Here is a 21163-nt window from a genome sequence, read left to right as displayed (position 1 = left end):
GGATTCTTATCGTGATACGGGTTAAGTTCAGATGTAAATATAACACTAATATTGAAAAATGTAATATTAATTCGGAATAAAGTGTTTGTTATGGAAAAGTGTGATACTTTTGAGAAAAAATTTAATACTTTTAAATCAAAATGTTAAAATATTATAATTTTTTTTTTCAAAATATTATATTTTTTCTAATAAGTACCACACACTATATTTCTTGTTAGTATTACATTTTCCAGTATAAGTATTACATGTATTATTTTTTCATCTTGATCCGACCAATTTCATAGATAAAGATTCGTGAGATGATCACACACAAGTTTTTGTCACTTAAAAAGTACTATTTTTGCATTTTGGCCCTGATTTGCTAATAAAAATTCAGTATTTACCAAATATTAATTTTAGTAGTTTGACTAAATCAAACAAATTCACAAAAAATAGACGAATTCGCAATTTACCAAATATCCTAAAAATTCAATAAAAATTATTCTCGTATCTGAAGGTTATGAGATCGATTTTTGCTAATACCTTCTCAATTGAACTTGTAGCACAAAATCTTCTCAATATAATTTACCTCTCATATGTAATTTGTAAGCAATTATACAGAAATCAAGTTTACCCTATTCATATTCTCAATTACTGATTACAGATTTAAAGGTTTTCCTGGTAATGTTTTTTTTTTTCTCTAGCTATAAAATTGATAAAAAAAAAACAAAAAAAAAAAACATTTTATAGTGTCCGAAGGGAGTGAAAAATAGGCAAAGTTAGATAATAATGCAAAAATATGGTTTACTATGTTTCTATAATTAAAATATGGAAGATGCCAAAAACTCGTCCAGATTTTGGCATTCCGCCCCACACGTCTGCGATTCCTTCAACAAACCATCTTTCTTTGGTTCTTCCTCGACTCCTCTCTCGCTTTCTACTCTCTATAAAGCAAAAAAAAAACGAAACGGCTACACTCCACCCTACCCAAATTCAACCTAAACCCAAAACTCTCTCTCTCTCTCTCTCTCTCTTGTCAGAGAAGCCTGGTAAAAGTTTTTGATACTTTCCTGAGCTTGTAAGAAAATTTTATCACCCTTTTTCCCTTTTTTTTTTGCTTGCTTTGGGCATGCAAGTACCAGACATTTTCTGTTTTGGTTGGTTGAACTTACGGTTTTGGTTGTTTAGGAGAGAGAGGGGAAGAGGAGATGAAGAACAATGAAGATCAAGCAAGGTCCTTGTTCGGGATTTCGTTGTCTGATCGACCCATATGGCAACAGTTCCTCATCTGCTCCTCTGGTTTCTTCTTCGGTTACCTCGTCAATGGCATTTGCGAGGTCTTTTCTTCTTTCTCTAATTTCGCTGATATCTATATATATATATATATATATATATATATATATATATATATGATGTGATGAAATGAGCTTTTCAGACAGGAAATCGTGTATATACCACCCAGTCGCCCAGAGTTGGTGTCATTTTCATCAGCTAATCCGACCTAAATTTTGTTACTCTCTTGCTGACATTGTTAGGATTGGCTTGTATTATTTGATTTTAGTTGACTTCTCTTAATATATAATGGGATAGTTGGTGATTTTCATATACATTTTTATGTCATTGCTGGTAATTGAGTAGTCAACCTCCCTGGTTGGCTTATAGGAGGAAAATTTTCTGTTATTTTGATTTTATTGTATTCCTGGGTCTGATATAGCACTTTGGCAGGCTGATTGATTTCTCTGATTTGTTAAATTTTACAATTTTTTTTTTAATTTATAAAATCAAACTACTAGCATTGATTTGGTGTTAAGGACACAAGTCTTTCAATTTTGAGATATTCAATGTTTAGGTTGCCATTGTATTAGGTTTGAGCTCCCCTGTTGTTAATTAGTATATTACTAAATAATGGGGTTGATGATGTTTTAATATTTTGAATTTCAGGAGTATGTGTATAATAGGCTCCAGTTCAGGTATGTGCTTGAGACATTTGTTTTATTAAAGATTCTTTTGTTTTGGTATTTTCTATGCTTTGGATTGTGTGCTAAGTATCTAAAGTAATTTGAGTATTTCATAGACTAAGTGAACAGTGTTGTGCTTTTTGTTTTTTGTTTTTTTTGTTTTTTTCAGCTATGGGTGGTATTTTACCTTTATACAAGGTTTTGTGTACTTAGTACTCATACGTTTGCAGGGTTTCACCATGAAGCAAATGGTGAACCCTTGGAAAACCTATGTGAAGCTCTCTGCTGTTCTTATGGGTTCTCATGGATTAACAAAGGGTTCCCTAGCATATCTTAACTACCCTGCACAGATCATGTTCAAATCCACTAAGGTATCTACTCCGTATTATTCAATTTGATACTCCCTAACTGCTGGGCGTGGGCGTATATTACTTCCACGATTTAACAGACTTGAGTTCTGTTGGAAAATGAAAATTCTCTGTTCCATAATTGGTGGAGGAAACTTCTCAAGAATCCTACAAGGGCGTTTGTTTCTGATTTCACTAAATTTGTTAAACTGCGTAGGTACTGCCTGTAATGATAATGGGTGCTTTTATTCCCGGCTTAAGAAGGAAATACCCTCTTCAAGAATACATCTCGGCAGTGCTCCTAGTTGTTGGCTTGATTCTTTTCACTCTATCAGATGCCAACACTTCTCCAAATTTCAGTATCATTGGCGTCATGATGATTAGTGGTGCTCTAGTCATGGATTCTTTTCTGGGTAATTTGCAAGAAGCAATATTTACACTGAATCCTGAAACTACTCAGGTAGTAAAGTTTCAGTTGGTTATATGGTTGTTCACAAGATATCACCTAGAATATGCCTTTTAACTTTTGTTTTTGAGTTGTGTTCATCTCAGATGGAGATGCTATTCTGCTCAACTATAGTTGGGGCACCTTTCCTCCTTCTGCCCATGATATTAACTGGAGAGCTTTTCACGGCTTGGAACTCCTGTTATCAGGTAAAGATGCTTTACATTATTCTTGGAAACACATTTTCCCATGATCACTTGAAAGGAGACAAGAAGAATAATAAGAATGTAGGACCCAATGTGCTGTGAATCATGTCTACTGAAATGAAGACATGTGAAACCTTACCTCTTTTCTTAGAAAAGAAGTCTGAATATTTATTTTGAGTACTACTGACCTTATTACATTGTAGTATCTGTTCATCTATACTTTCTCAACCTGTTGAAGCACAAAGAGTCAATATTGCGGCTTGATCTCATGACCTCCCACTTGCGAGAGTCATTACATGCCACTTGAGAAATGTCCACACCCTCCATATTGAAAAATCAAACGCTATGATCTTACTATTACTAAACTTTCAAGTTTGCAATAATTATAAAATAAACTTGACTCTTAAAAGTTTTCAATAATTATAAAATTGACCCCCTGTTTTTATTGATCATGCTCCTATGCTGGCTGGTCGCTAAGAATTCAGTAAGGAGAATTTTTTCCCACTTACCCTGTTGCTACATAATAGCCAGTTACTTAGAATTCCTTGCATTTATTTACTATTGCTTCATATACTTGCAACATAGCATAAATTTTTTGAATTTGACCAGTGATCATGTTTTAATCCAAAACCTTTTTCCAACTTAAGCCTTGTTCTTTTTTCTCTTTAATAGCATGCTTTAATCAAGGGACAAAACATATGGGATTTCTGTTCTTTTATCATAGATCCATAGCATAACAACGATCTTTGATTTAATCTGCAGCATCCTTATGTATATGGCGTCTTGGTTTTTGAAGCAATGGCCACGTTTATAGGTCAAATTTCTGTTCTGTCACTTATAGCTATTTTTGGGGCTGCCACAACTGCAATGGTAAATATGTCATTTTCAATATCTTGTTTACTACATTCCTGATCCTCAAAACTATTGTCATGGAGATTCATATGTTTTGTCAATTTGGTAAAAAATACAGGTAACAACAGCAAGAAAGGCGGTTACTTTGTTGTTGTCCTACTTGATCTTTACAAAACCACTTACTGAGGAACATTGCTCGGGATTGCTGCTCATAACCATGGGCATTATATTGAAGCTCTTGCCCGAAACAAAACCTTCAGGCCGACCCATGTCATCTGGCGCCATAAACAAGCAAGGAAAACATCATCTCAAAGAGCTGAAGCGGGCATCATCAGAAACCGGCGAGGGTGAAATAGAGGAAGAGAAGAGGCCATTGGTCTAAGAAGTAAAGCTCTATGGTTTTGTTTGGGTATAAAATGTTTTCATTGACATGTGATTTTTAGATTCTATTAAATTTGTAGCTCACATTCTCTTTGTACCTTATACAATAACAAATAAGCAAACTGGCTTGTAATCTAGGCAAAAAAATTTTCACCATGACAGTGTATGTCAAAGTTTGATGTGAGGTGGGCCTATTGAGCTCTGATTAAAAAGTTGTATAGATATTTTCATTAGGATCCCCACCGTTTGGGCAAATTATATCATAGATCATGGTCCACCTCGCATTGTGGAGGTAGACTCTATTTCAAAACGATATTTAGATTATGTTTCTGCAGTTAATAGATTATGTGCTTGTGAATAAATTGAAAGCGCTTTTAAAATAAAAATTAAAGGAACATAATATGTTAATTATAGACACATAATATGTGATTAACAAATTATGTGTCTTCAATTTATTTATAGAAACATAATTTATTAATTGAAGGTGCATATGTATAACAATTCACTATTAATACACGCGCACAAAAGATACAGGTTTCGAGGAAATTATTGTGTGTACCATGATTTACATAGTGTTGTAGACCACAACAAGAAGCACTTTTTTTTAGAATACAAAAGGTACATTTTTAATATATTAAAAGTACATTATTCATGTACTGAATGTACATTATGCAAAATTATGTACTTTTAGTAGTTAAATAATGTACATTCTCTGAATACAATATACATTTTTAATATACTAAAAATATATTATTTATATACTAAAAATACATTATTTGATAGTATGGTTCACATAGCTGTATAGACCATGCTCCACGGAATAATGATTGCAGCTTTCGAATGGGGTTCCCCAATACCCAAGCTCAGACCCGAGACCAAAATTGAACTAGGTCCGAGATCCCAGCAATTCAGTAAAGCTTGGCCCCTTCGCTACCTCACATTGAATATTCAAAAATTGTGTTTAGAGGTAGACTCAAAAAATACACACACACACACATATATATATACATATATATATATATATATATATATATATATATATATATATACACACACACACATATACATACATACATATATATATATATAGAATTAGGTTCAAATGTGGTTGGTGCGCCCAGGTGTTGAGATGCAGTGAGATGAGAGTCATTGATCTTTCCTAAATCAACGTCCATGATTAACAATGATTAAAAAAATGCGGTGGCAATTTGGTCTTTTTGCGTCTAGGTCAAATTTTAAGGTGCGTGGTTTTTTCTTCTTAAGGTGCATGATTTTTGTGCTTAAGGTGCGTGGTTTCTTTACTTAAGATGCATTAGTTGTTGAAATTTTATTTTTTTGAATACAACTGACTCTATTACATTGTAGTTGTTGAAACTTATGTGCATCAGTCTAAAGCTTTAGGTGTGTAATTTTCCTTCTTAAGTGCGTGGGTCCTATGCTTAAGGTGCGTAAGTTTTTCAGTTAAGAACTTAAGGTGCGTTTTTTAAGAAACTTAAGGTGCGTCGATTTAAAGTTTTAGGTGCGTTGTTTTACTTCTTAAGGTGCGTCAGTTGTTAAAACTAAAGATGCGCAAGTCTAAAGCTTTAGGTGTCTGGTTTTATTTCTTTAGGTGCGTGATTTTCTTTCTTTAGGTGCGTGATTTTCTTTCTTAAGGTGCGTGATTGATACTTAATTTTATGATCTCAATATAATATACATATGTATAGCTCATACAAGAACATTAAAAAAAAAAAGGTGAGGGTTGTGGTCGTCTTTTATATGAAAATAAATTGAAGCTTATTTTATTATATTAGTATAACACTTGTGTTTAATCATGTTTTTACATAATACACAATATGTAATAAAATTGGAAATTAGAATTTTATTGGTTTTAATTAACAAAATTCATCTGATTTTGTTAGAATCAAATTAAAGATATAAAATGATTTCACATAAGAGAAGTAAAAGTTGACTTTGGGTGTTGAAACGTTCTCGGCCAATTTTCTTTTTCCAATGGTACATAAGATGATCCACTCAAACCACCAAATTAAATATACTAATGGTTACAACTTTTTGGTATCACTACCCTCATTTTCCCTACTTTACAAATACAAAGTATATAATAACTTCCACCAATGCAAAAACTGCCACCTTAGAGCTAATTGAGTAATCACTTTTTATACCAATTACATAAATGACTAACATTTCTTGCATGAGCAATATATTTTCCTTACATGAGCAATTTTAAAATCCAAACCTAAATATCCACATTGAATTCATTATAAGGGTGTGTTTGGTTGGGGGGTTTAGGCATAAGGTATGGGTATCAAAGTGATTGTTAGTGTTTGGTTGATAGGTTTTGTGAATGCTACTATGGGTTTGGAATACCCCATTAATGGCAAAACCCATACCCTTATTAAATAAGGGTTTCATCTTCCTTCATCATTTCTTCCCCAACTATTAATAATCATTCACATTCCACCTAACTACCAAACATGCTAAGGGTGTGTTTGGTTCGCACATGGGAATCGGAATCGGAATGGGTATCAAATACTTGGTAAGGGTAATAGGTTTTGGTGAAAGTATTTAGCATGTTTGGTAGTTGGGTGGAATGGGAATGAATATTAATAGTTGGGGAAGAAATGAAGAAGTGAAATGAAACCCTTATTTAATAAGGGTATGGATTTTCTCATTAATGGGGTATTTCATACCCATAGTAGCATTCTCAAAACCTATCAATCAAACACTAGCAATCACTTTCATACCCATTCCCTATACCAAAACCCCCCAACCAAACACACCCTAAATACTTTCACCAAAACCCATTACCCTTACCAAGTATTTGATATCCATTCCGATTCCGATTCCCATGTGCGAACCAAACGCACCCTAAGTGAACAATATTGGGATCTCTGAGTGCATCTAAGTCTCCCAAAACAACACTCTTCTGTCTTCTTTTGAAACCAAACTGGTTGCAGATGGCATATCGAGTTATCAACACATAACTAGTAATAGATGGCATATCAACATTTAGTTTTACAATAATTTGTTAAAGTATGTAAACTATCAGTGGAGATGGTTGAGTTGGTCTAAGGTGCCAAATTAAGGCTCTGGTCTGAAGGGCGTGGGTTCAAATCCCACTCTCAACATTTGTTTTATACTGGGCCATTACATTATATGGGCCACTTTATGAGCCATTACATTATAAGTAAACGAACAATTTTATGGGCCATTACATTATAAATAAACGAACCACTTTATGCTAAATGATTCATTTAACAGAATGTTTATAAATTATAACCCACAAGCTAATCCTTATTTAACATTTGTGTGTTTGGTTCATGGATTTATACACTAGAAATGATAATTAAAATCATAGTTAGTGTTTGATTGACAACTTTTTAGAATACAACTATCGGATTCGATTACTCCTTCAATTAAAAACCTAATTCTCTAATTAAAAACGAGTATCATTTCATCTTATTGGTAATATGATTTTTAGCTGTGGGTTATAAACATTCTGTTAAATGAATCATTTAGCATAAAGTGGTTCGTTTATTTATAATATGATGGCCCATAAAGTGGTTCGTTTACTTATAATGTAATGGCTCATAAAGTGGCCGATATAATGTAATGGCCCAGTATAAAACAAAAGTTGAGAGTGGGATTTAAACCCACGCCCTTTCGGACCAGAACCTTAATCTAACGCCTTAGACCAACTCAGCCATCTCAATTGATGGTTTACATACTTTTAACAAATTATTGTAATACTAAATATCGATATGCCATCTATTACTAGTTATGTGTTGATAACTCGTTATGCCATCTGCAACCAGTTTGGTTTCAAAAGAAGACAGAAGAGTGTTGTTTTGGGAGACTTAGATGCACTCAGAGATCCCAATATTGTTCACCTAATGAATTCAATGTGGATATTTAGGTTTGGATTTAAAAATTGCTCAAAGGAAAATATGTTGCTCAAGCAAGAAATGTTAGTCATTTATATAGTTGGTATGAAAAGTGATTACTCAATTAGCTCTAAGGTGGCGATTTTTGTATTGGTGGAAGTTATTATATACTCTGTAGTATTTGTAAAGTAGGGAACATGAGAGTATTGTTACCAAAAAGTTGTAACCATTAGTATATTTAATTTGGTGGTTTGAGTGGACCATCTTATGTATGTACCATTGGAAAAAGAAAATTGAAAAATTGACCGAGAAGGTTTCAACACCCAAAGTCAACTCTTTTACTTCTCTCATGTGAAATCATTTTATATCTTTAATTTGATTCTAACTATCAACTCCAAGAAATCTCAATTCAGATGAATTTGTTAATTAAAACCAATAAAATCCTAATTTCCAATTTTGTTATGATCTATACAGCACTATGTGGACCATGATCTACACAATAATTTGCCACCTAAGGAGAGTCCACAACTTGGATAGACAGCGAGGGCCCCGGCAAATAATTGTGTGGACCATAACAGAAAGTACATTTTTAATATATTAAATATATATTATTTGTGTATTGAATGTACATTATATATATATATATATATATATATATATATATATAATGTACATTCAGTATACAAATAATGTACATTCCCTGAATACAATGCACATTATTTGATAGTATGGTCCGCACAGCTGAGTAGACCATGATCTACACAATAATAATTGGAGAGCCTCGGGGTGGGCCTCAAGCCACTACCCATCCCTGCCCCAAAGCCCATCTTCGGGCCTAGAATAATGGGTCACAACCTAGTTGCATGGCCCAACATGTGAGCCTTAACTTGGTTTTGTGGCCGCACACCGCAATTTTAGGAGGTTTGTTGGGCTTTTCTATGACCATTGTCTTAGCCCACAATTCAAGTCATATTTTACTACAAAGCATTCTTTGTAATTTTCTTACATCAATCAATAAAATACTATTACAATTATTTGCCATTATCATTTTATCCTTACTATTTATGCGTACATATTTATTTGTATATACTTCGGGTCAATTTGTTCCATCAAAATGGTTGGAGGGTACTCTAGCATTTGTGCAACAAGTGTTGACTTCAAGAATTTTAAATAGAAACTAAATGCATATATTTCAGGTGGTGATGTTTAGTTAGTTATTGACAATTTTTTTCAAGAAGCATTAATTATGTTCAGCATTTTACTTTGACTATGAGGCTAATGAAAATAATTAATCAGTTTTGCATGATTTTTTGGGTTGATCTTGTTACGAGGAAGAATTTCTCATTGTTTGGTGATGTGGTTCGTTTGATGCTACATATCTAATAAGCAGGTTGGTTAAGGTTTTTTTTTATTTTTTTATTTTATATTATTTTAGGTTTGCATGGTTTTTTATATTTTATATTATTTTAGGTTTGCATGGTTTTTATATTTTATATTATTTTAGGTTTGCAGGGTTTTTATATTTTATATTATTTTAGGTTTGCATATATGGTGGTTTTTGTGTTTCCCTTTGCTTTGTGTTTGTCTTTTTCTGCGTGGTTGTATTGCAGCATGTGCATTGTAGTATGGTGTGTTATTGGTAGTGGCTTCAGATTGCACTGTAGCTATGTTAACAATGGTGCAAATATCCACTCGTTATATCGTGGAGTACGGACCACAATGCATTGTGGACCGCGGTCACTGATACTGCAGTTAATCTCAAAAGATACTGTCTTACATTTGTTTTTATATTATCGAATGAAACTGTAGTTATATCGAAATGTAACTGTAGTTGTGTTGAAATGTAACTGCAGTGTATATGAACTGATACTAAATAATAGTTCACATTTTTGTGTTTTATATTATCGAATGAAACTGTAGTTATATCGAAATGTAACTGTAGTTGTGTTGAAATGTAATTGCAGTGTATATGAACTGATACTGAATAACAGTTTCACATTTGTGTTTTTATATTATTGAATGAAAGTGTAGTTATATCGAAATGTAACTACAGTTGTGTTGAAATGTAACTGCAATTGTGTTGAAATGTAACTGCGGTGTATATGAACTGAAAGTGAATGGCGCGGAACAAATGTCATTTCATCTGTCTGTTTTCATTTCAAAACGACGTCATTTTGATGCGCGGTCCACGATATAATTTGCGGCAAATGTTGGGGTTTAATTTTTGGGTTATCTTATGTGAGAATTTGTTTTGTGTTTAATTTGTAATGCATTTGTATTTCGTTGGTTGTGCATGGGTATAAATTCATGTGTTTTGACACATTTTCTTGGTTTTGTGGTTGTTGCTAGATGATCTAGTTTTTGTGTTTTTCAGTACTAGTGTTGATAACCACAAGAAATGTGTCACATTTAATATTAGGTTACTAACTAATTTAAAGTTTAAAGAAGATGTTGTCTCTTACGTTTAGTTGCTTGAGACAATTAAGAAGGCAACGGGTTGTGAACCTATTTACATTGTTATTGACTAAGATCTTGCAATGAAGATTGTCGTTGCTAAAGAGTGTTTAGCACTATATAGCATCATTTTCGCATGTGGCACATTATGACTAAAGTTAGTAAAAAAAAGTTGGTCCGTCATTAGCTAAAAATGAAACCTTTTGAAGGAAGCTTAATGTTAGTTGTTGTATGTAGTACTAACTACTTGGACCCAGATGTGTTTGAGATTGGGTAGAAGGGTGTTATGGTGGAGTTTGGGTTGCCGGATAATAGTTGGTTTTCCTAACTTTTTGAGTTGCGTACATTTTGATTTTCTGCCTACTTTTCTCGATCGAAAAGTGAGATTCTACCTATTTTTTTCGACAAAAAAGGAGAACATAATCAGTTTGATTAGCGTGAGTGACCGTGCATTTTTATTCCTTAATAGAGATATTGGGAGTTCGAACCCTCGTATGTATAAACCAATCAGGCCAACACTTTGTCCCTTAATTGGATCAGCCAGATGTGAACGGGGATTAGGCTGAATATGGTACGGGCTTAAAAGTATCTCCTATAAGACACCTCGTGGTCTAACAAAAAAAAAAAAAAAAAAACAGTTTCATGCTCAAGCTAGACTAAACTTTGACTGTGAATATTAACAGCAAACAAGAAGCAACTAAACGTTATAGGTACAGTTTGGATTGCAATACAATTCTTTTGAATATGTTTAGCAGACCATAGCTGAAAAATTCATTGCAGTGTTAATACCAAATTATTCATATTGAAATATGAAGAGATACAACATTCAATACACAACAAGCCTACAATTGGATAAACAGAACCTGTGGTGTAGACCTCACACTGATCAACATTGTACCAAAATCAGAAAAATATAAATTCTTGAAATAAAATTCAAACCACTTATAAGGTTCAAGCAACGGGGGTCTTACGATTTGGCTTGAACACATATTGTATGAGGGACTCCTTGATTGACATGAGCTCCGGGAATTCCTTCTTTAGTTTGGCAGCGTCAAGCTCGTTGTTGCTTCTCGGAGCAACTATAACCTTTGCCTGCTCCTCGAGGGTAAAGTTCTTCCACGTAAAACTCGGATTAATGTATTCCCTGTACATCTCCAGAATCTCGTTATGGCTGACCACTCCAGGGTTCGTGAAGTTCCATATCCCGGTGAGGTTTCTCTTTGCCATCTCGATGGATATAGGGAGGAGCTCATCTAATATCGTCATCGAGTTTGGAATGTTAACCACCTTCTCGTAGCGAGCGATCTTGGTGATGAAGTTACGAGGGTTGGATAGATCAGATGAGATAGGCATCCTGACTCGTAATGTGCAGACATTCTCGTAGTTCTTGAGCAAATCCTCCACCTAATCAAGATAATCCAAACACATTTAATATGCAAATATGATTCTCCCATATGCAGAGCCCCACATGTTCTAATTACAACTATAAAAGATTAACAAATATTCTGAGGAAAAGAATTCCCTGACAGAGCAGTTACATAAATATAACTTTGCTTTAGTTTTATACTTGCCCCAAAAGGTTGAATCCCCAATCCCAAAGGCCTCCCACTCCCCGGCCCAACAGAGCATTTGGGAGGATGTAAATCATGGTAACTCAGTAGTTCAAAAAACCGGGTCAAATTGCCGGTGCGGACAAGAGATCTGCCGACTTTGGGCTTTTAGTTTTATAATTCTTTCTAGGTTTGGTTGTTGTGCATTATTACTTGACAAGAAGTCCATCAACAACAAATTATCATTCTTATGAACAAGTGGTAATAAACATGAACCACCATGAATTTAGCCCCACTAATCAGCAAAATGTTCAAGATGGATAAAAGCAACCATGGGCAAGAACTACATAAGCAAAAATGTGGTTTTGATCATTACTTTCATGCTTGCAGTCCCAGATCAATTCATGTTATTAGACTCCTAAAACCAGAATCAATCTGAATACATTGAAGTAACTTCACTAACATAGACTGATATGAACACAAGACCAGGGGCAAAGCAATACAACCAGACTACATTATCTAAAATTAAAGGCAAAGTAACCACAAGCAAGAACTACGCTTGCAGTCCCAGATCGCCCCATGTTATGACTCTACAAACCAGAATATGAAAGGGTAACCCCAGCCAAGATGGCTAAGGATACAAACTTGTAACCACAAGGTCACGAGTTCGAATCCCAGCCTTCTTGGTTTGAGCTGTTCAACTATGGACAACCTAGTTTGGTTCACCTCATTATGGTCCTTTGCCAGCTAGGGACAGAAAGGCAACGGACAACCTAGTCTGGTTTACCTCCTTATGGTCCTTTGCCAGCTAGGGTCAAAAGGTGGGATTTGGGATTTATCCAGTACATACATATTGAAGTAGAGTTCACTAACATAGATTGATATGGAAACTGAAGACCAAACACGAGGCAATACAATCAGACTAGATTATCTAAAATTAAATTGCATCACCTCAAAGCAACCAACCAACCTAATACCCTACTAGGATCACCTGGATAATAAACTCCACATTACCTAAAAAGACATACCCTTCTGCTTCTGAATAATGGAAAAGACAACAGTTTCCGACTACCCACATTATAAACAGATTAGATCACAGAAAGAACAGTTAATGCCAACCACTATAAAACTCTACTATATAATTGTACATTCAATACATTACCATTGGAAATGCATTCAAGATGAAATCAATAACTCTAAACACCAGATCTTGAATTCCAACAGCAGATCTTAACCACACAAATATAGCCACAGGATAAGGAAATGGGCAAGAAAGCAAAAAAAAAAAAAAACTCACCATGGCCTTGGTCTTGGAATAGAAGGACCCAATGAAATTAGGAGTATCCTCCTCCTTGAACCCGACGCCGGATCCGAGAGGGTGGCCGGAATCGTACTCGAAAATGCAGCCGGTGGCGTAGTTAACAAGTATCAGCCCCTTCTCCCTACAAACATCGGCGAGCGTGAGCGTGCCCACCACGTTAGCCCGGATAGTCTCCACCTTATGGGTCTCGCACCAGTCGACGTTCGGACGGCCGGTGACCCCAGCGGCGTTAAACACATGGGTCGGGTTAACCGACGCGATATCGGACTCCAAAGATGCCCGGTTCTCCAACCGCCCCGACCCGTAATCATATTGGATCCCCTGAGCCTCGCACAGTTTTCCCAGCAAACCGCCAATCCACCCGGTGCGGCCATAGATCAAGAACTTATACTGCTTGCTTTCTGACCCATTAACCGGGAAACCCATAGCTGCTCAAATCAAATGGAAAAACGTATGTTCAATATACAGCTAGCTAGCTAGCTCTTCATGCGTATATATATGGAAGTTGGGGCGAATGTTCCTAGATTGGATCTATAACACTATTTTTGTCGTCTAAACTATTGCCTTTAACCTTCACATGAACACAGCGCGGCAATAATAAATTATAATTAGGAATGATGATTATTCATATCCGTGGGGCACGTTTAATTATTTCAACCTTTGGGGGATTCACACTTCCTTTTTGGTGAGTTAGTCCCAAATTTTATAAAATTATATTTTTCATACTTTGATTGAGATACAATTGTTTTTTTAATGAAATTATAAAATTGGGGCACGTTTAATTATTTAAACCTTTGGGGGATTGACAAGTCCTTTTTGGTGAGTTAGTCCCAAATTTTATAAAATTTAAATTTTCATACTTTGATTGAGATACAATTGTTTTTTTAATGAAATTATAAAATTGGGGCACGTTTAATTATTTAAACCTTTGGGGGATTGACAATTCCTTTTTGGTGAGTTAGTCCCGAATTTTATAAAATTTAAATTTTCATACTTTGATTGAGATACAACTTTTTTTAATGAAATTATATATATATATTATCCGCAACTATGATGAAGCTTTTGAAGGCTTGGTGATTGGCGTGCACGAATACATTCATAGTTGAAGATTGGAAGAATTATTTATTGTACTCAACGTAGTATATTGTTGAATGGTGTTGGTATTGGTATTTTTGTAATTCTTTGTTTTTCTTAGTGGATTGAGTTTTCGTGAGTAGCCCCGTAGACGTAGGAGTATTACTCTGAACTGCGTTAACAAACCTTGGTGTCGTAGTTTAAAAGAGAAATACAATTAGAACTTTATATATGTAAGATACCAACGGCTAATGTAAGTTATGTTGATGTAGGTTCCACATGTTTTTTTTTATGAGGATGACACACATGAGGATTTATTCACATCTAAATTTCTTTCTATATAAGGATGTTACGTGGTAATTATGTCAATATAACTAGTAATTTTCTTTAAATAAATAAAAAATATTTTTAAGAAATTAAAATAATCTATGCAGTGTCTATGCCTACAAAGAAAAATATACATGGAAGCCACGCAAATATATCATGCAATAGCAAGTAATTTGGGTCCGTTTGGAAAGCAGGAAAATGACTTCTGGAAAATGTTTTCTGGAAAATGAGTCATTTTCCGGAAAACAGTTTCATTTCCAGTGTTTGGATGTATTATGGAAAACTGTCTTTGTGTGTTTGGTTCATTCTCTGGAAAATGGATAGAATTGTATAATTAAACATTGTAATTATTTTATTTAAAATATAAAAAATTATAATAGTTATTAAAATAATGGTATTAATAAAAAATAGAATTTATAAAAAAAATAAAAATAATAAAAATAAATAAATAAAAAATGTAGCAAAGGTTTCCGGCGGTTTCCTCACCCTCCTTGGTCCATGTTCATGGGTGATATGGCTTGGTTTTGGTCGAAAACATGAGAAACAGCTATTCTGGCGATTCCGTAAAATGACTTACGGAAAAAAATTCTGTATGTCATTTTCCGGAAAAATGAACTGATTTTCCTTGGTCAACGGAAAACATTTTCCGTTGACCACATTTTCAGGACGTTGCCAAACACAGAAAACTCGGAAAACATTTTCCGAAAGTCATTTTACGGGTTACCAAACACAAAGGTAAAAATATTTTAAATGTACATTTTTTTAGAATTTGATAATTAATATGAAACTTTTTGTAATCTATATCTATACTATATATAAAAACAAAATTCTCACTTTAAGCTTCCCGCCCAAAATAGTCCTACAATATTTAGGATGCGATTATTTCATATTTTCCTATTTGTTGTACAATTCTAGATTACAATTCCTATTGTATCACAATTCTACATTACAATTCCTATCATACTACAATTTTATCGTAATAAGATACAATCTTATATAAATCCCTAATCCTATATTGTGAACTTTAAAAGAGAAACGCAGAACGCAGTGCAATTATTCCAGACCTCTCCACTTTCAAATATGCAAATTCTGTTGTTGCGGTCAAGATATTGTTTTATTTAATATTGCTCAATTGTATATTGTTTTATTTAATAGGAATAAAATCATGGTCATGTTTGGTCATATTTCTTTATTTTTTATTTATTGTTATGCATTTTTTATGTTGTTAGTATGCTGCCTTTTTTTTCTTTTTTCTTTTTTTTTTAATTTCATGATCTTCCTTAGGAAACTTGCATCTATTTACAAACACATGTTCAAATTCAAAGATTATGTTCAAATTCAATGATTTTGGATCGTTAAAGGCTCCGGAGGGGTGGATAGCAATAAGCTAATTGGTAAATTCTTCTTAAAATTTTGTTCTATACTGGATGTGTTCTATACTGCACAAACTAAGGGTGTGTTTGGTTGGTGGGTTTAGGCATAAGGAATGGGTATGAAAGTGATTGTTTGTGTTTGTTTGATAGGTTTTGTGAATGCTACTATGGGTTTGGAATACCCCATTAATGATAAAACCCATACCCTTATAATATAAGGGTTTCATCTCCCTTCCTCCTTTCTTCCTCAACTATTAATAACAATTCTCATTCCACCCAACTACCAAACATGCTAAATACTTTCACCAAAACCCATTACCATTACCAATTATTTGATACCCATTCCAATTCCGATTCCCATGTGCGAACCAAACACACCCTAATATTATTAATTAATTAGTAAAAAATTAATAAAGTTTAATTGGTAACAAAATTTTATTTACCAAATTATGAGAATAATTAAACCATTATAATTGTGAGAATAATGAAAACAAATTCGGCCTAATTTTATAAGAAAAAATAATTTATTAATTATTATTTACACCAATAATAATAATTCAAATACTTATCTATACTACTATTAATAAATATAAAATAATCCTTTGTGAAATTCCCGCCCAAACAATAGTAAAGATAAAATGAAAAAGAAAACTGATTTTACTAATTGATTGAAAATATAAAAAGATTCTAACGAAAAAAAGAAATGGAAATTAGGCAAATTGGAAAGGAAAATGACATTACTAATTGACTTAAAATTATTTTTAAAAAATTTCATTACACTTTCCTTTTGAAAACTTTAAATTATTTAAACTTAAAAAAATTAATTATACATGGTTGTTAGATTATTTATAATAATTACAATTAATTCATTCAAATATCGAGGAGGAAAAAAAAACTAAATGCGAGACAGTGAGCTTGAATATATACTTAAGTTATAAAAGTATAATTACACATATATTAGTGCAATTGACTATTAATAATTGCCTAATAATTATTATGATAATTAAACTAAACATTGGTTGTTGAATTTATTTTTATAATAATTATAATTAAATTATTTCTAATTTTCCCCTTATGTAGTTTAGTAATAATATAATTACATAAGTTATATTACATATTGATCTTTTTAAGATAACTAGTATTTTCGCCCGTGCGTTGCACGGAATGGATTTGCTATAATATTTTAAGAATATATGGATCGATATAAAATTATATAAATTATAACATCAAATATTATATAGCGCAATTAATGAAATTTGTTGGACCGATTTTATTTTAACATCAAATAATTGTCTAATTACCCGTGCGATGCACAGATAAATTTTTTGTTATATATTTAGATAATAAAAATAAAGATGAAATTATAAAAAAATTAATATTGAATATGTACCTTTATTTGATTATAAGATTTGTGCAAAAGTATTACTCAATTAATTGAATAATATATGACTTGTTTGTCTACAATTATTTTAAAAAGATCAATATGTAATATGGTAATACAATTCCTATCACTAATACAATTGTAAATTAAAATAGAATTCCTAATAAAATATATTCTTTCCTACGTTTCTATTGGTAATACAATTCTAGACTAGAATTACTAATGGTAATAATTCAGTATATATATTTCTCTGCAATGCAATCTATACTATTAATAAAAAAAAAATATCCTCAGTTTTAACTTCACGCCCAAAACAGACTGATAGTATTATGGTATGGTTTGCGTAATATTGTAAAATATGGTAATATAATTCCTATCCCTAATACAATTGTAAATTAAAATAGAATTCCTAATAAAATATATTCTTTCCTACGTTCCTATTCATAATACAATTCTAGACTAGAATTACTAATGGTAATAATTCAGTATATATATTTCTCTGCAATGCAATCTATACTATTAATAAAAACAATATCCTCAGTTTTAACTTCCCGCCCAAAACAGACTGATAGTATTATGGTATGGTTTGCGTAATGTTGTAAAAAATATGAAAATTTGGCATAATTCAACCCGCCGCAAGGCCAACCAATTTTCTGAACGACATTCGTGCATGCAGGTGTCGGCGCACGAGTCAAGCCTTTTTAAGTTCATTTTGGGATTTCATTTGCACCCCCTACGCGCGAGAGAGCCTTTATGCTATACAATTCAATAAGCCTTAGAAAAACTCTTGTATAAGTTGTGGTGCAAACCACTTCTCAAACCAATGTGGGACAAAAGTTACTTGAAAGGTTTTTCTCTATATTTTTCTAACTCAAATGGGTCAACTTTGAGAACCAATTTCTCATTCACCCATTATCAGTTTTGAGCGTACAATATATCAATCTTTTCGTCTAACTACGAAGAAAGTGGATCCCACATATATTTGTACCACAATATTGCCAGTAAAATGTCATTTTATGCTAATTTTTTTCCAACAGTTATTTGTCCAGAGAATATCAACGTGTTGAAGGAAGAAGATGATATATAGTGAAGGGCAATATCATCTTCACTATATATCATCTTCCTCCTCCAACACAACGCTCTACGGTCAACCAACAATTACTGAACTGATTATCCCATTACTCCCATGTAAATTTTTCTCTAATATAGTTAGACTTACTGAATATCAAAATATAAGTGTACCTCAAGATCTTGCAATAACTAACCGACAAGTAATTAAATTAATGAATATGATGCAATAATGTAAATTATCTACCTGTTGCATTTATACACTTATTTTAGAACGCTGAATTTTTGTGATATTTGTTGCATGCAAGGAAGACTCATACTATAATTGCATTTATACACTTATTCATACTCATATTCGATGTTATAATTTATAATTTTATATAATTGTATATCGATTCAAATATTTCTTAAAATATTATAACAAATTCATTCCGTGCAACGCACGGGTGAAAATACTAGTTATTATAAATAATCTAACAACCCATGTTTAATTATTTTTTTAAGTTTAAATAATTTAAAGTTTTCTAAAGGAAAGTGTAATTAACTTTTTTTAAAAGTTTTGTAAATATAATTTTCATTATTCTCACAATTATAATAGTTTAATTATTCTCAGAATTTGGTAAATAAAATTTTGTTACAAATTAAACTTTATTAATTTTTTTACCAATTAATTAATAATATTAGTTTGTGCAGTATAAAACACATCCAGTATAGAACAAAATTTTAAGAAGAATTTACCAATTAGCTGATTGCTATCCACTCCTCCCGGAGCCTTTAACGATCCAAAATTTTTGAATTTGAACATGTGTTTGTAAATGGATGCAAGTTCCCCAAAGAAGATCATGAAATTTAAAAACCAAGCAAAAAACTGAAAAAGCTGAAAAAAAATAAAAAATAAAAAAAGGCAACATACTAACAACATAAAAAATGCATAGCAATAAATACAAAATAAAGCAATATGACCAAACATGACCATGATTTTATTCCTATTAAATAAAACAATATACAATTGAGCAATATTAAATAAAATAATATGTCCAGGGAGATGTTATTCTCCTCCATGTTTTCGAATGATCCCGTAACAACATACGTTTGGTATAACACGTCCTTTCCATTGCACTAACTCCAATATCTGTTGGTTGACTGTGAAACGTTGATATTCCCGAGACAAAACAAATAACAACGAATCAATCAAAGCCTTATACAAATTTTCTTCGTCTTGGGGGATAGGTCGGAAGCAAAGACAAAAACAGTTTCCATTAGTGAAAGAAGAAAATTGTTTCCGATTTGTAGGATCAAAAGAAAACAACCGTAGCAACAGAATTTTCAAATTTGAAAGTGGAGAGGAAAAATTGCACTGCGTTCTGCGTTTCTCTTTTAAAGTTCAGGATTAAGGATTTATATAAGGTTGTATCTTATTGCGATAGAATTGTAGTATGATAGGAATTGTAATGTAGAATTGTGATACAATAGGAATTGTAATGTAGAATTGTACAACGAATAGGAAAATAGGTAATAATCGCATCCTAAATATTGTAGGACTGTTTTGGGTGAGAGCTTAAAGTGAGGATTTTGTTTTTATATATAGTCTTATTACGATAGAATTGTAGTATTATAGAAATTGTAATGTAGAATTGTGATAAAATAGGAATTGTAATGTAGAATTGTACAACAAATACGAGAGTAGGTAATAATCGCATCCTAAATATTGTAGGACTATTTTGGGCGGGAAGCTTAAAGTGAGGATTTTGTTTTTATATATAGTATAGGAGTATAGATTTGCCTAATTTCCATTTCTTTTTTTTCGTTAGAATATTTTTATATTTTCAATCAGTTAGTAAAATCAGTTTTCTTTTCCATTTTATCTTTACTATTGTTTGGGCGGAAATTTCACAAAGGATTATTTTATATTCATTAATAGTAGTATAGATATAGAAGTATAGATAAGTATTTGAATTATTATTATTGATGTAAATATAAATTAATAAATTATTTTTTATTATAAAATTAGGCCGAATTTGTTTTCATTATTCTCACAATTATAATGGTTTAATTATTGTCATAATTTGGTAAATAAAATTTTGTTACCATTATTAATTTTTTTACCAATTAATTAATAATATTAGTTTGTGCAGTATAGAACACATCCAGTATAAACAAAATTTTAAGAAGAATTTACCAATTAGCTTATTGCTATCCACTCCTCTGGGAGCCTTTAACGATCCAAAATCTTTAAATTTGAACATGTGTTTGTAAATGGATGCAAGTTCCCTAAGGAAGATCATGAAATTTAAAACCAAGCAAAAAGCTGAAAAAAAACTCCAAAAAAAAAAAAAGCAGCATACTAACAACATAAAAAATGCATAACAATAAATACAAATAAAGCAATATGACCAAACATGACCATGATTTTATTCCTATTAAATAAAACAATACAAAATTGAGCAATATTAAATAAAAATATCTTGACCGCAACAACAGAATTTGCAAATTTGAAGGTGGAGAGGTTGGAATAATTGCACTGCGTTTTGGTTTCTCTTTTAAAGTTCACAATATAGGATTA

At 32.4% G+C, this 21163-nt stretch overlaps 2 protein-coding genes across 2 annotated transcripts; one reads left to right on the top strand and one right to left on the bottom strand.

The window, feature by feature from the left end:
- The first annotated feature begins 950 nt into the window (after positions 1-950).
- Positions 951-4478, top strand: LOC116027129 (UDP-galactose/UDP-glucose transporter 4-like). The gene is made up of 8 exons (XM_031268559.1): positions 951-1057; positions 1168-1316; positions 1921-1949; positions 2107-2308; positions 2502-2744; positions 2837-2938; positions 3698-3805; positions 3906-4478. The coding sequence occupies exons 2-8, from the start codon at positions 1188-1190 to the stop codon at positions 4167-4169; spliced, it is 1077 nt and encodes a 358-aa protein (XP_031124419.1). The 5' UTR covers positions 951-1057; positions 1168-1187; the 3' UTR covers positions 4170-4478.
- A 6744-nt stretch (positions 4479-11222) lies between these two features.
- On the bottom strand, positions 11223-13971 carry LOC116027975 (bifunctional dTDP-4-dehydrorhamnose 3,5-epimerase/dTDP-4-dehydrorhamnose reductase-like). The gene is made up of 2 exons (XM_031269775.1): positions 13354-13971; positions 11223-11910 (listed from the first exon to the last, which is right to left on the bottom strand). Exons 1-2 carry the CDS (start codon positions 13801-13803, stop codon positions 11458-11460), a joined length of 903 nt encoding a protein of 300 aa, XP_031125635.1. The 5' UTR covers positions 13804-13971; the 3' UTR covers positions 11223-11457.
- Positions 13972-21163: the final 7192 nt, after the last annotated feature.

Source organism: Ipomoea triloba, chromosome 8 (assembly GCF_003576645.1).
Source record: "Ipomoea triloba cultivar NCNSP0323 chromosome 8, ASM357664v1".
NCBI classification, from domain to species: Eukaryota; Viridiplantae; Streptophyta; class Magnoliopsida; order Solanales; family Convolvulaceae; genus Ipomoea; species Ipomoea triloba.
This window is presented reverse-complemented; position numbering and strand designations above follow the sequence as displayed.

What these genes read in the sequence shown, in the direction of transcription:
- LOC116027129 (XM_031268559.1), top strand. Translation starts at nt 1,188, where the DNA reads ATGAAGAACAATGAAGATCAAGCAAGGTCCTTGTTCGGGATTTCGTTG. An exon ending in TCGTCAATGGCATTTGCGAG is followed by an intron (nt 1,317 to 1,920) that starts GTCTTTTCTTCT and finishes TTTGAATTTCAG; the next exon opens with GAGTATGTGTATAATAGGCT. An exon ending in TATAATAGGCTCCAGTTCAG is followed by an intron (nt 1,950 to 2,106) that starts GTATGTGCTTGA and finishes TGTTTTTTTCAG; the next exon opens with CTATGGGTGGTATTTTACCT.
- LOC116027975 (XM_031269775.1), bottom strand. Translation starts at nt 13,803, where the DNA reads ATGGGTTTCCCGGTTAATGGGTCAGAAAGCAAGCAGTATAAGTTCTTG. An exon ending in ATTCCAAGACCAAGGCCATG is followed by an intron (nt 11,911 to 13,353) that starts GTGAGTTTTTTT and finishes TATCTTGATTAG; the next exon opens with GTGGAGGATTTGCTCAAGAA.